Source organism: Eutrigla gurnardus (genome assembly GCF_963514095.1).
Source record: "Eutrigla gurnardus genome assembly, chromosome: 4".
Lineage (NCBI taxonomy): Eukaryota > Metazoa > Chordata > Actinopteri > Perciformes > Triglidae > Eutrigla > Eutrigla gurnardus.
In genome coordinates this window covers 27694861-27708435 of record NC_139918.1, presented here as the reverse complement: position 1 = coordinate 27708435, position 13575 = coordinate 27694861, and the positions used below count along the sequence as shown (strand labels likewise).

The window sequence follows — 13575 nt, the reverse complement described above, 5'->3', positions numbered from 1 at the left end:
CCGACGGTTGACCCAGCCTTCGGAGGAGTCTCCGAAGGTGTCGCCTCCGTAGACCGCGAAGGCTGGGTCCTCCGAAGGCTGCAGACCCTGAATTGGGACACAGCTTGTAAGTCATGTGACATCTTTCTTTATGTCCTAAGGAGGAGAGATAGTCTGTCAAAGTCATGTGACATCTTTCTTCATATGTTTTAAGTGTAACTGAGTCTAAGTGCATGTGGACATATTTGTTTTCGTACCTGTGTGGTCGTATCGTCATCATCATCATCACCACCAGCCTGCAGTAACTCCTGCAGCCTCTCTTGTAGCAACTCCGTCTCCCATTGGCTGATCAAGTCACCGCTGGTCTCCCATTGGCTCACAGAGTCGCACTCTGATCCATCCATCCGGTCCACACCAGAGACACATATTGACAGATCAGCGTTCAGCAGCTGGGCAGACAGAACACGCATGCACACAAAGCGTGACGCCAAAACAACACGGATGCAACCCGAGAGCCTCCAAAAAAAAAAAAAAAAAACGCCGGAGATCCGGTCATCACGCTCACCTCCTCGATCTGTTGCCCGGCGGTCGCCATCTGTGGCACGTGGCTGAACTGCTGCACGAGCCTTTTCACCGTGGTGTGGTAGTGTCTCATCCACTCGTCCTTCACACGCAGCTCACAGGAATGCATCAGCTCGTTCCTGAAACGGATCACCTGGAACAACAAAAAAGTATTAAATTATTACATCACACCTCCAGCAATTATTCCACTTTTCTAGATAACAAATAGACTCATCCATCTGTCTTTCTAGTCGCTGACATTTTGTTGTAATAAATGTATAAAAATTGTAATTGAATCTAATGTGCACGATATCATTTGGGTTGTTCGTCAGTCAAATACGGAGTGCACCTGATTGTTTGATGTTAACCACCTGGCTGAAGGTCTCTGTTATTTCATATCTAATGTTTATTACTAATTGGATTTGGTGAGCCACCTAGTGGTTGTAATGTTTATAACGATATGGTTTGTGTTTTAGTTTTTTTGCCTGTGTACGTTGTTGTATGGATCTTTTTTCTCTCTCTTATCTTTATCTCTCTTTTCTTTTTCCAAATGTATTCTTATTATTTAGTTTTTTCTGTGATTTCTCTGTTATTATGTAGTGATTGTGTTATATGCTGGGACCCCCTCGAAAACAAGACATCAAGGGGTTTATCCTAAAATAAACAAAAGATTATTCTCACATCACACTTCATTTTGAAGCAGCGTGTGAAGCTACGTGAAACATCAGTGTTATAATCTAGACTTGTATTGTTTGACTCCCAGGCATTTCATTTTAGTATGAGACAATCAGCGTTGACAGACCTATTATTAACTCACCTTTTGAATAGGATATCGGGAGACCTATAAAATATATCAAAAGCAGCACAGCACGGCTGTTTTAAACGATATGACCGTTTACCTCTCTCGCATATTTTGCATCCACAGACTGGAAACAGTCACAGAAGTTGATCAGGTTGAGCAGAGCGGAGGCGTCGCATTGATCCGCTCCCTTCACTTTCCCCTGACCTCGTGGCATGAAGGCCTACAGGAAGACAAGCGGAGAGAGAGAGAGAGAGAGAGAGACATAGAGAGAGAGAGAGAGAGAGAGAGAGAGAGAGAGAGACATAGAGAGAGAGAGAGAGAGAGAGAGAGGGTTAAGAAGCCCCCCGAAGATGATGTCAGACACCACACACTTAAAAATGTTGGGTTAAAAACAACCCAATATGGGTTATTTTTTAACCCAACACTGGTTAAATATTGGACAGAACACATGCTGGGTTATTTTGACCCAACAAGTTGGGTTGGTTTCCTTAAACCAACAGTTGGGTTGTTTATACAACCCAGTTGGGTTGTTCATATAACCCAACCATAGGCTCAATTTGACTATACTGCTGGGTTCTTTCTACTCAATCAGTTGGGTTGCTAATTTCTAATTATTAATATTTCATTATAATTATATAATATTGTTATGGTCATTATTTATTGATTAAATATATTCTGACACAAAAAATTAAGAAAAAATATTTATTAAAATTCAAAATTCACAGAATACAAAATATTTTAAGTAACAAACTTTTTCCATCAAAAATAGGGAACAGTGATTTACACAAACTTTTAGAAACTAAACATATGAACTATTTTGAAACATTTGAACATTGAAACATCCCCGGGAATTCAAGCTTTACATCTAAAGCAAACGTATCCCATAACTTGTATATACCCTAAACTAAAAAGACAAGCAGTCAAAAGAGTAAAGTTGTATGTTGATCGCTTTGTCTTGATTAAAATTTAGGATGTGGTGACTATGTATGCAACTGCATTACTTACAATTTCATTATGTTTCTTAATTAACTTGAGCCTGTCGCCTATTCTGGGAATCAAGGTGGTGATGGTTGGAAGATCATGGTAGCCAAAGCTCTCTTCATCAATTGCCTCCTCTGGAACACAGAAAAAAAAAACATTAAAATCACCACACAAATCTTTTTAGTGCTTGTGTGTTCCTTGCTATTCATGACTTGCACCTGGTTTCATTATATAATCAGAACCTGTTATGATATGGCCAGGTGTTACAGAAATTCAGTTTTATTGTACACAATTCTCTGCAGTAGAACTATTGTAAAATGTTCAAATTAATGGGACAAAATTGTTGTAAACATCCCAGATTTAGCTTTAAGATGTTTTTTTCCATCTGTAGTCCTAATTTTGAAATTTAACCAAACCATAAAAACAGACATTATGCACACAGAGGCAAAGAAAAAAAATTGAGGAGCTGACAACTGAATTTCACACTGAGGTTAATAGAGTATCTATCTGGTACAACACAAACTATTTTCTTCCTTAAAATTAATATGGGAAAATAGTGGTCCTTTAGCAGACAGTAGCTTAAGGCTCAGTGAATAATTATCCCAATTTATTTATAATAGTAGTGGCTACCAAGTTAGTACCAATAAAATAGTGTGACATGGAAACAACTTAAATTGACTTACCACTAAACCTGTCAATGAGCCCTGGAAGCTGCCACTCAATCAATTTGGATCTCACAAAATCGTCCATGAGGTGGGAGAATCAAACTGCAAAACCAACACTAAGAATTAAAATAAAACAAACGTATCATAAATAACTCATTCAGTAACGTTAAATCAAAGGTATTTTCACTGTTGTAACAATTAGCTTCTCTACGGTTTTAAACTTCGACTTGAGCAAATAAGAAAGTTACCGGTTCCCCCTCGGCAAACTCAAGCTGGCTAATACAGCGCGGACTGGCTGGCTAGCTGAGGCTTGCTAGCATGTAGCGGGGTAGCCAAAACCAAAATCGATCCCCCACCGCGGTCAATTGGACTCATAATATATTTTTCCTTCACTCGGGTTTACAACACTCTCCAACTTACGTTGTTATACATGGAAGCCAAATTGATGAAAAACCTCACATTGTCCTCCTAACTTTAACTTTAAAACAAAATATTCGAGTTACTTCGAAACTGCTACATAGCGACCCAGCTAACATGCTAACTTGCTACGTTTAATGAAATTGAGTTTGTGCATGCTAATACCGTTAGCTAACAGCTTGCTGACTTACCAATAGATAGTAACGTTGCTCATTGGTGCTTCATTAACTCACATCTAAACCTTATATTCCCTAAAGCCCTGGCCGCAAAGGCTTCCATGTATTAAAACCATATACGTTTACGTTGGCCCACTGTGGGTGTGCATAACTGTTAACATACGTTACCCACAACAAGCTATCGCTAACGTTAACTACAAATGACCGAGAGCTCACAGTCACTGCTACACACGCTCATATTACGTTGAACCATTCGTATGACCAACATACACGGTTACTACAATAAGCTTTATATACATATTATTCATATAAATTAAACAATGTGGTGAAACAATAGTGCTCACGTAACAAACCTTGCTTTGTATAGAGCTGTCTCTCAGTATGTCCATGACCGTGGCGTTAACGTTACGGTTGGTCGCGCATTCGCGAACGTCAACCCAACATGTTGGGTAGTCCGAAATAACCCAACACAGTATAATGGAAATTACAACCCAACAGCTAATAACTCAACTGCCAACGACAATAACCCAGCAAATTGGGTTCTTAGATTACCCAATTTAATGAAAACAACCCAATTAAACTAACCAACAGTCTCAACTCAGCTGTTGGGTTGAAAAAATAACTCAACAATTCTTTGTGTGCATCAGCCGCGGTCCAAGTGTGTTCATTTGACCCTAAATGAGTGTGTGTGTGTGTGTGTGTGTGTGTGTGTGTGTGTGAGACCACCTTGGCCAGTTCCCAGTGGTCTGTTCTCCAGTTGGGAGGGAAACAGTTGTCCCAGTTCACTGTGGCATCCGGATGTCTGTGGTGTCTCAGGATCACGGTCTGCCCCTCTGAACACGCTCTGCATGCTGGGAAAAGCTACACCACACACACACACACACACACACACACACACACACACACACATGGTGTCTTTAAATATTTATTCTATTATAATGTGATTTCCAAGTCACCCACTCCGCCATGTTGCCTGGGTATCCTGGGACACGTGGGTTTGTTTTGGTGACATTAGGCTCGTATGAGATGAAGCGCGCTTCGCCTGGAAACGAGATCCGGAGGCGGAGAGACGAGAAGCTGCGGTCCACCGGACGGTTCCCAGCAACCTTCAAACAACTTACAAGAAGTCACAGAAATAGCTACATCCGGTTCCATCAGACCACGTTTTATTTATTTGATTTATTAGTTTGCTATGTGTTTGTAGTGTAAATGTGCAGATCTGGCACTATATTATCTCCTCTCTCTCCCTTGTGTTTTGTTTGCCTGACATTGTAAATACTCGTTTTGGTAAGTGCTACATAAATAACCTTCATTATGATTATTATTATCAAACACTCAAGCTGTATATAACCTTTATTTCACACCATGACACTAATGGCCTTTGATCTAGCTTTAAAAATTAGAATAACACAGGAAGTTTGCATTTTCTGCTCAACGTGGTGTTTGTTCTCAAAAAGCAGAGCCAATCAGCTCTTAGATGAGGCAGTTTCCCAGCATGCCCTGGGACCTTGCAGGCACCTCAAGTGGACAATACTGCAAAATCTGGTTTACAATACAATAATATTGAGTGTCTTTTTATCCTGATGCGTGAAAAAATATTGTTTAGTCCCATTTATGTAGCACTGAATGCATTTGCAGACACGTCTTTATCTCCCATCGCCATAGCAACCACCTGTGGTTCATCAGAAAGAGCAGAGAAAAGGTAACTAGCTTTCTCTGACTAAAGAGATCATATTTCAGTCTTTTTTAGTTTAAATAATGACAGAGGATACGCTTCACAAATGATGCTGTATTATTGGGACGCAGCTTGTATTGTGAAATTAAATGAAATACACAGTTTGAATAAAGCAGTATCTTTATTATCAGGATGTGGTGCAGTCAGAGCACCGTTACGGTTTTAAAGCTGTATGAAAGTGGTTTACAATTTAATCAGAACGTTATTCAGATACGTGCAAACAGCAGCCACATTAACCACCAGCCAAGCGGCCCACACAAACACATTCAGCCTAGCTGTGGTTCGCTTCAGTACCGTCATCAAAAGCTTTCATCCAAACACAATAAAGTAAAGACCAATTTGTCAGTCTGAAAATTACACTTCAAATGCAGTTTTCTTATTCAAATTCAGTTTGAAAATTGCATTTTAATGTCCATTGCACCTTAAATAATCGAATAAACACACATACATTCATAGTTTGGCTTTCGTGCCACAGCAGCAGGCGAGTTGCTCGCTTGAGTAGAAAAGTTGTATGCGTGAAAAAACAAATCAGACTTTGTTAGACGATGAGAAAGTAGTTGGATACCTGGAAGAGCTTCAGCATTAAAGATCTCATATTATACTGTTTTAATCAACTTCACACAGCTGTCAGAGGTCCAACAACAGTTTGTTACATGATATGCATTGCCCCAAACCCATCTGTGGTCCTGAATTTCAGCTGTCTAAAAGTTGCTCTGCTGAGAACAGGCTGTTTCTGTGTCTGCACCTTTTACATTTACATTACATTACATTACATTACATTACATACATTTACAGGGCATTTAGCAGACACTTTTGTCCAAAGCGACTTACAATAAGAAAATTTGTCAAAAGAAAGAAACCACAACATATCATTGCCGATAAAGTAAGAGCTAAAATATAGAAACAAGTGTTAGGTCCTCGTCTGAGTAAAGTAGTAGCTGTTCAGCAAGGATACCTTAAGAACAACAGTGCTATGATCAAAGTGCTATAGGTAAGGGTCGAGTGAAGTCTGAACAGGTGAGTCTTGAGCCTTTTTTGGAAGATGGCAAATGACTCTGCTGTCCTGACATTGGTCGGGAGTTCGTTCCACCACTGAGGCGACATTTGTTTGATTTCAGCGATGGTGGCACCGGCCGGCCAGCTGAAGTAGAGGAGCGAAGTGCTCGCTTCGGGGCATGAGGTTTGACCAGGTTGAAGGTAGATGGGTGCCGTTCCATTGACGGCCTTGAAGGCCAGTACCATCGTCTTGAATTGGATGCGTGCTGCAACAGGGAGCCAGTGGAGGTCACTTTAAATGCTAATGAGCTCGGTCTGTCATCGCCTACTCAGAGAGAGACGGAGAGGATGCCGCTTACGCTAGCAGTAGCATGTGCCAATGTTTACGTGGATGAATCGCTATGGCTCGCCTATGTGGCTCAGGTGAAGTTGCTGGGTCCCGTATGGACAGATCCTTTTACGAGGGTCAGTGTCGAGGCAAAGCCAGCTTTGTACTGACCCTCGTTACTGAAGCAGTCCGATGTGAAGTGGTTAGCACACACATACAAGCTAACACGGACCGTAGCCAATGAAACGCAAAAGACCAGACCCGGACCGCTGTGCACAGCGCTCTGTCGGACACATGCCCCCAGGTTCTGTCCGACCGGAGGCAGCAGTGAAGATGCATTGTCTCCAGCTTCACCCGCACCGGGATTTATTCACGCAGCACCAGCCGGAACGCCCCCTCTCGGATATCTCCTATCATCACGCAGAGGAGTTTGGTCTAATGCAAATGACTCCTTTCGTAACGTAACGACGGGAGCTGAATCTGAACAGCTTGTAGGAGCACCGTTGTACCAGTGGGTACAATACATGTTATTATTTAACTTAAAACACACACACACACACACACACACACACCCGCACACACACACTGAGCCAGTTCTATTTGGCATATTTTAGCTTGGCACTTTGCACTCCTCGTCGGCCGACACGGACTTGAGGACGAGCTTCTTGGTGAGGGTGTACCTGGGGTCTGGAATTTGTTTCCTGTTAAGATATTCCTTTCTGGTGACCTCCCTGTTCACACGTGTCAGCACATTGAGTATATCATCGTTATCCAAGCTGTAGAGAGGAAACACATTACAAATTAGAAACTGAGAAACCTTGCTCAAATTGCGTGTGTGTGTGTGTGTGTGTGTATGCAATGCATAAGTTTAGGCACCCCATGCTAAAGTTGGCTAAAAATAGGAATAAAAATCATCTTTTGTGAATTGCTCTTAATGCCTTAATTACAAAAATGAGGAAAAATCCTACCTTTTAGGACACCAATTGTCTTTGTAAATGAATAATGTATCATAAAGAAATAAATGTTCTTCATTAAAATACAGGGTGCATAAGTATGGGCACCCCTAGGTTAAACTCCAGTTACTACATGGATCCAGGATACTATGCATTCTGATAAAGTCACCTGGACCTTTGGAGTTAAAATAAATTCCAAATCCTCACATACCCTTCACAAACCAGAGACTGGCATGGTGCTTTTCAGTTAGCCTATTAGCTGGCTTGATTTGCATTGAGAAATCATTAGGCTAACTAGCATGCTATAGACATACATACATTCCCAAAGAAAAGTGGTGTCCTAAAAGGTAGGATTCCTCATTTGTTTAATTAAGGCATTAAGAACAATTCACAAAATATGTTTTTTTAATCCTCTTTAGCATAACTTAGGCATGGGGTGCCTAAACTTATGCATAGTACTGTATATATGCATCATCTTCCACTGTGGATGGAGGTGTGTCTCACCTTTCTGCTGACCTGGTCAGCTGCCTGCACAGCTCCTGGATGTAGATGGAGCCTGTGGCGGTGCTTCGAAACGATCTGCTGTTTGGCACGGTGGCCATGCCCAGCAGGAAGTCAGCGTCCCAAGGTATCACATCTCCGAATGAAGCATTTGCGTCTCCCTCAACGTGGCCGTCGCTCTCCTCCACGACCTGTACTGACCTTGGGTAACTTGGCGTGTCGTAGCCCCTCACTCGACATGATTGGATGAAGAACAGTTTGGGCTTCCCTACCAAGGTGGGCGCTCGCCTGCTGGTGAAGGGCTGCGTCAGTTGATGTAAGGAAACCTGACGTTCATCGGTCCCAAAGATGGATCCCATTTGTCCATGGGAAAGCACACATACCACCTAAGATCACAAACAGACACGGCATTTAAGAATTAAGAGAGATGGTAAAGAAGTTAAACATGAGATGATTTTGAAGGAAAGTCTTTCAGCTACACTTCCACCTACAAATCCTTTGACAGGACCACAGAGAGGCGAGGTCACGCCCCTCGTGATGGACCGCCATGGGATATCATTTCTGAAAAAAATGTGTGGGAGTCAAAGGTGTGTGTCACCGCTCACCAAGGCGTCTTCATCCAGAAAACTCCTTGAGGCCAGCTGTTGGACTTCAAGTCGAATTTGTTCTGCAGTCAAGTTGTTGTGCACCACCACAGTAAAGCCGAGGAGGCTGAAGACGGTGCGCAGAGCGTCTGTGTCACATAAAAGATAGACAGATTTAAACAAAAAGGGGGATGGTTCTTGTTTTATATCATCATATCAGGTGTGATAATAAGTATTAGCTTTGAGGAACCTCAAACCCTGAATGGTGCTCAGTAAATAACAGAAAAAAGCACACAAACAAATCAGATCACATGGTTGTTAGAATACAAAGAAGCATACTCTCATCCTCCCGAGTCCCTCTGCGATTTCTCAGCTCTGTTCCCAGGAACACCTCGTTGTTGATGACCACACACAAACCTCGTGGGATATGATTCAGGTCGTAGTACTCTGTCTGAAAGGCACAAGCACATCCAACGTAGATACATCGTAAAAATCAAATCTTCTAATAAATGAAATTGCAGGATGAACATGGTTGCCAATTTCATGAAATAAAGACAATGATAGCAACTTGATTTGACTGCTGAAGCTGAAGGACTATATTTCATCGCCCGTCTAGTAGGAAGGGATCACTTCAAAGCCAGTATGAATAAGACGACTGATAAGCGACTGATGACGGTTTAAAAGCACATAATGGCCACGTGAGTAGTGGTCTTCAAAGGAATATTAAAAATGTGAACCTATCCTGTAAATACGTCTCACCAAACACATGTGCTCTTGTTGTTGTAGAGCATTCTGTCTCTCCAGCTTCTCCAGCTTCATCCTGGTGAGATGATGTTCACCTGCCTCCTGCGCATACGCCTAAAATTAAAGAGCAAGACGCATTCAGAAACACAAAAACGTAGGACCGACTGGACAGCGCGATAAAAACATTGTAAATGAAACACATGTACAGAATTGGCATGGTTAGAAGTCGAGTGTGTGTTCATGTGCGTCTTACAAAAAGTATATCCTCCACTTCTCTTTCATTCAGTTCTTTTTCCGCCTGAGCCTGAAGTTCCTGAGCCGCCTTGTCGGCCGGCAAGACCAGTTTACAGTCGAGGTTCTGAATCTGAAAACAGAGCGGGACAAAGCAGTCCTTCATATTCTGGATGGAAGTTTAAAGGAACAATCTGTAATACAAATGTAAAAAAGATAAACAATATATTTGAAATTCAATATATTGAATGGAATTTATCATGTAAGGTGACCTTGGGTGTTTGAAAGGCGCCAACAAATAAAATGTACTATTATTATTATTATTATTATTATTATTATATATACACATTAGGGGTGAGTATTGGCAAGAACCTCACGATACGATACTTTGGTCACGATACGATACTTTGGTCGCGATACGATACTTTGGTCATGATACGATAAGTAACACGATATTGCGATATAAATAAAGATAAAACACAAGTACTTTATCTTGCACCTTATAAACCCACCAAGTTTCATTTTGCTCAGTATTTAATACTATTTAACATTTTCCCAGAACTGCTAGCATCTTATTGTATATTGTGTATAGTGTTTTTGAATTGTGTATTGTACAGTTTTTTTAATACCAATAATTGCCCTTACCTCTTGAATGTATTTTTGTATTCCGATAGTATTGTACCGCTGCTACGATGACCTAATTTCCCCTCAGGGATTAATAAAGTTATAAAGTTATCTATCCATCTATCTGTATATGTACATCAGATGATATTGATCAGAGGACGAATTGAGTCAAAATTATTTCATTCAAAACAGCCTCTACATTTTATTAATTCCCATGAAATTCATTGGAATAAATATTGAAAATAAATTGAAAAAGGATAAAGTACTGAATTCACAATGCTTCTAAACATAAATCTTTTTTTTTTTTTAAATCTATCTTTGGAGTTGAAAAATCGATATTGTATTGGGCAGCAGTATCGCAATATATTGCCATATCGATATTTTTACCCACCTCTAATACACTTTTGTTTTTTTCGTTGTTTTTTCGTGTGCAAATTCTACATTCAACAATGTGGAGATTTTTGTCTCTGTCATCTGTACTTTTTTTTTTTGCATATTCCTATAAATTAGAGAGCATTACCTACACGTCACAGGAGAAAAATGGGAAAACACACACACCTCATTGATGTCTTCAGAAAGCTTTTTGAATTCAGGATCATGTTTTGCCAGGACCTCGCCCAGTTGTTGGATTCGACCGAAGTAATCCTGCACATGCTCGCCCTCCAGCTGGTACCTAGCAGCATGCATGATCTGGTTCCGGGCGTTGGAAACCTACGCACGGGGGTGTGAAGGGAAAAAACACAGAGTCAGATCGGTGATAGATGTTAGTAAAAGGCAGGGATGGCTTTCATTGGCTTTCACCACAACTCGGTCTCACTGACCAACAAAAACGAAAGCTGCAGGAAAAAAAATTAAATAAATACAGAGGATGTCATGACCTCGGCGTCCTCAATCTTATACGAGCATGCACACACCTGTTTATTTACATGTGAAGATAAACTGTGTGTTTACCTTGTCACACAATCCACCAAGCCCAAACTTCTTGAAGTGCTTGCACTGATTCATGAGACACAGAAGTGCAGCAATGTCAAAGTCACCAAGTGTTTCATGGTTCTTATGACCATCTGGCATGAACACCTGAACAAAAAAGAAGATATTATGAGACACCTGCAAAATAATCCTTTTTTTAAATGTGATGAAGCCTACAAACGTACCTTAGCCACTTCCCATTTCTCTTGGGACCACAGGTGGGGCTTACTATTCAACCACATCACCTTTCCACGCGGACTGGTGTGGTTGGCCTGTATCGAATCTCTCCATCGACAACACACGTCGCAATCAAATGTAGGAACCTGCAATCAGCAGCATCAACACAGCATGCCATTTACCACCATGCCATTGGCCGTGTAACGTCCCACGTTATAGAGCCACGTCCATCTGGAAAGTCATCACTTCACTTCCATCAGTTGTGGGAAATAGTGAATGAATTAATTATGTTAGTTATGGTTTGAAAAATAGTTTTTGCTCAAACTCAAGGAGATCTTTCGGTTGGAAGTGTCTCATGAGTTATTTCATTAGACCTGCTCAGCATTGCTACCATACAGGATCTTCTAGCTGTTGGAGGTTGTCGTTCTCAGGAAGCCAATCACTACCATTTGTTCTGGGCCTGTCCAAAAATAAATATTTTCTGGTGCAAGGTTTATTCAGAACTAGTAACTATATTTGGAACTGACATTACATTTAAACTTCTGTTTGGGCTTGTACATTCAGCTAATATAAGTGTGAAAAATAAATATTTATTTGGAATACTGAGTCCAGCTGCTAGAAAGCAATTACAAAGAAATGGCTTAAGCCAGACGTCCCATCTATAGATGAATGGTATGATATTATTTACGATGTGTATGTAATGGAAAGAATCACTTTTTCAATGAGGCTCCAGTAATCTAAATTCAATGACATCATCTCACATGGAAGCAATGGAAAATGTACATTTCCCTGAAACGTCCTTCTTTTGTTGGTTTTTTTGTTGATTGGTTAATTACTTTGTTGTAATATTGTGACAGAAAACACCCCATGTTCATGTTGTTACTTTATAAAATGCTTTGTAAAAGGAAAAAATATAAATAAATAAATAACAAATAAAACATGTTTTTTTGTGAGGTCACAGAACCACCAAACTCTAAAATCGTCCTTGAGTGAAAGAGGATCTTTATACCAATACATTCCCTGGACGTGTGACGTCACAGTGAGCAAATGTGCCACATTTTTTGATTTACTATCATTATTTCTTTCTGCTTGGATGTGATTTTTTATAAGAACATATACTTATGTTGTAGTGATTTTCGTCGTACACGAGGTGTCATTGAAGTACAAGTTTGTAGACATTTTTATTTTTTTATTCTTTCTGTGAATTACATCCTGACACGTTTGATCTTGTAAATCTACAGCTGAGCCGTGAAACGATGTTCATTCCAGCTGATTTCCGATGAATTGTGAACTTTGTGTTCAGGTTTCGGTTTCGTTTCCACCCTTTAACGCTGATGTTGCTGATTTCCAGTAACAAGTCATACGGTGACCACGTCCCCGCCCTTCACATAGTAACGTTGGACCAAATAACTACCGAGTTTAGGATGTAGTTGAACGAGTCACCAGCGGTTATTAATGTTCATACCGTGTTTGGTCGCGGTTTCCAGCTGTTAAAAGTGCACGTTTTGACGCATAAAGCTGCGCCGCATTCAAGGACCAGCTCTCGGTGGAAATTCTCTACTTCCGCGTCGATGAAACGCTCCAGCGGCCTTTGAAGACAAAACAGCGCCACGACGCCTTTCAACCAGTTCTGTTTCTGTTCCGTCTCAAACTGCCGAATGTTCTCCATGCTGAGGAAACACCGGGCGGCTCTGCTGCTCGGAGCCTCAAGTCCAAAGTGGAGTAACTGACTTTGAGTGACGCTATGATGACGTTGTTTGCCACAGCCAATCAGGAGGGGTAATGGTTCATAATGTAAACTGGGGGTCAAGTTGAATCATACATATACACATGCATATACAAACACACACCCAGACAGCGAGCTACTGGCTGTGTACATGTTGTACTGCGTTTTGTTCATTTAGTTTTAATAAACACAGTGGTGTGAAAGGGAAGTATATTTACTCAAGTACTGTACTTGAATACAAGTAATTAACTTGATTACTACTTTATATTCCTATTCCACTACATTTCAGAAGGAATAGTGTATGTTTTACACAAACAGGTACTCAGCAGATAATGTGACCGACTTATAAAATGTGGTGCATTATAGACGAGCGACCCAAAATACAAATTCAATTCAATTCAATTGTATATATAGTGTCATACCACA

The 13575-nt window shown here is 40.8% G+C and overlaps 2 protein-coding genes across 2 annotated transcripts in view; both read right to left on the bottom strand.

Moving 5' to 3' along the window:
- LOC311011786 (uncharacterized protein) overlaps positions 1 to 13403 on the bottom strand; it is a 59429-nt gene extending 46026 nt beyond the window's left edge. The window contains exons 1-7 of the mRNA XM_084006914.1: positions 12889 to 13403; positions 11432 to 11569; positions 11229 to 11354; positions 10836 to 10988; positions 9676 to 9786; positions 9438 to 9536; positions 9018 to 9129 (exon numbers count right to left, since the gene is read on the bottom strand). Coding sequence (XP_083863040.1) covers positions 9018 to 9129; positions 9438 to 9536; positions 9676 to 9786; positions 10836 to 10988; positions 11229 to 11354; positions 11432 to 11569; positions 12889 to 13092 — 943 coding nt within the window. The 5' untranslated portion in view covers positions 13093 to 13403. The remainder of the gene's footprint in view (positions 1 to 9017; positions 9130 to 9437; positions 9537 to 9675; positions 9787 to 10835; positions 10989 to 11228; positions 11355 to 11431; positions 11570 to 12888) is intronic.
- Positions 1 to 13575, bottom strand: part of LOC311012893 (caspase-6-like) — a 41574-nt gene that overhangs the window by 22195 nt on the left and 5804 nt on the right. The window lies entirely within an intron of this gene.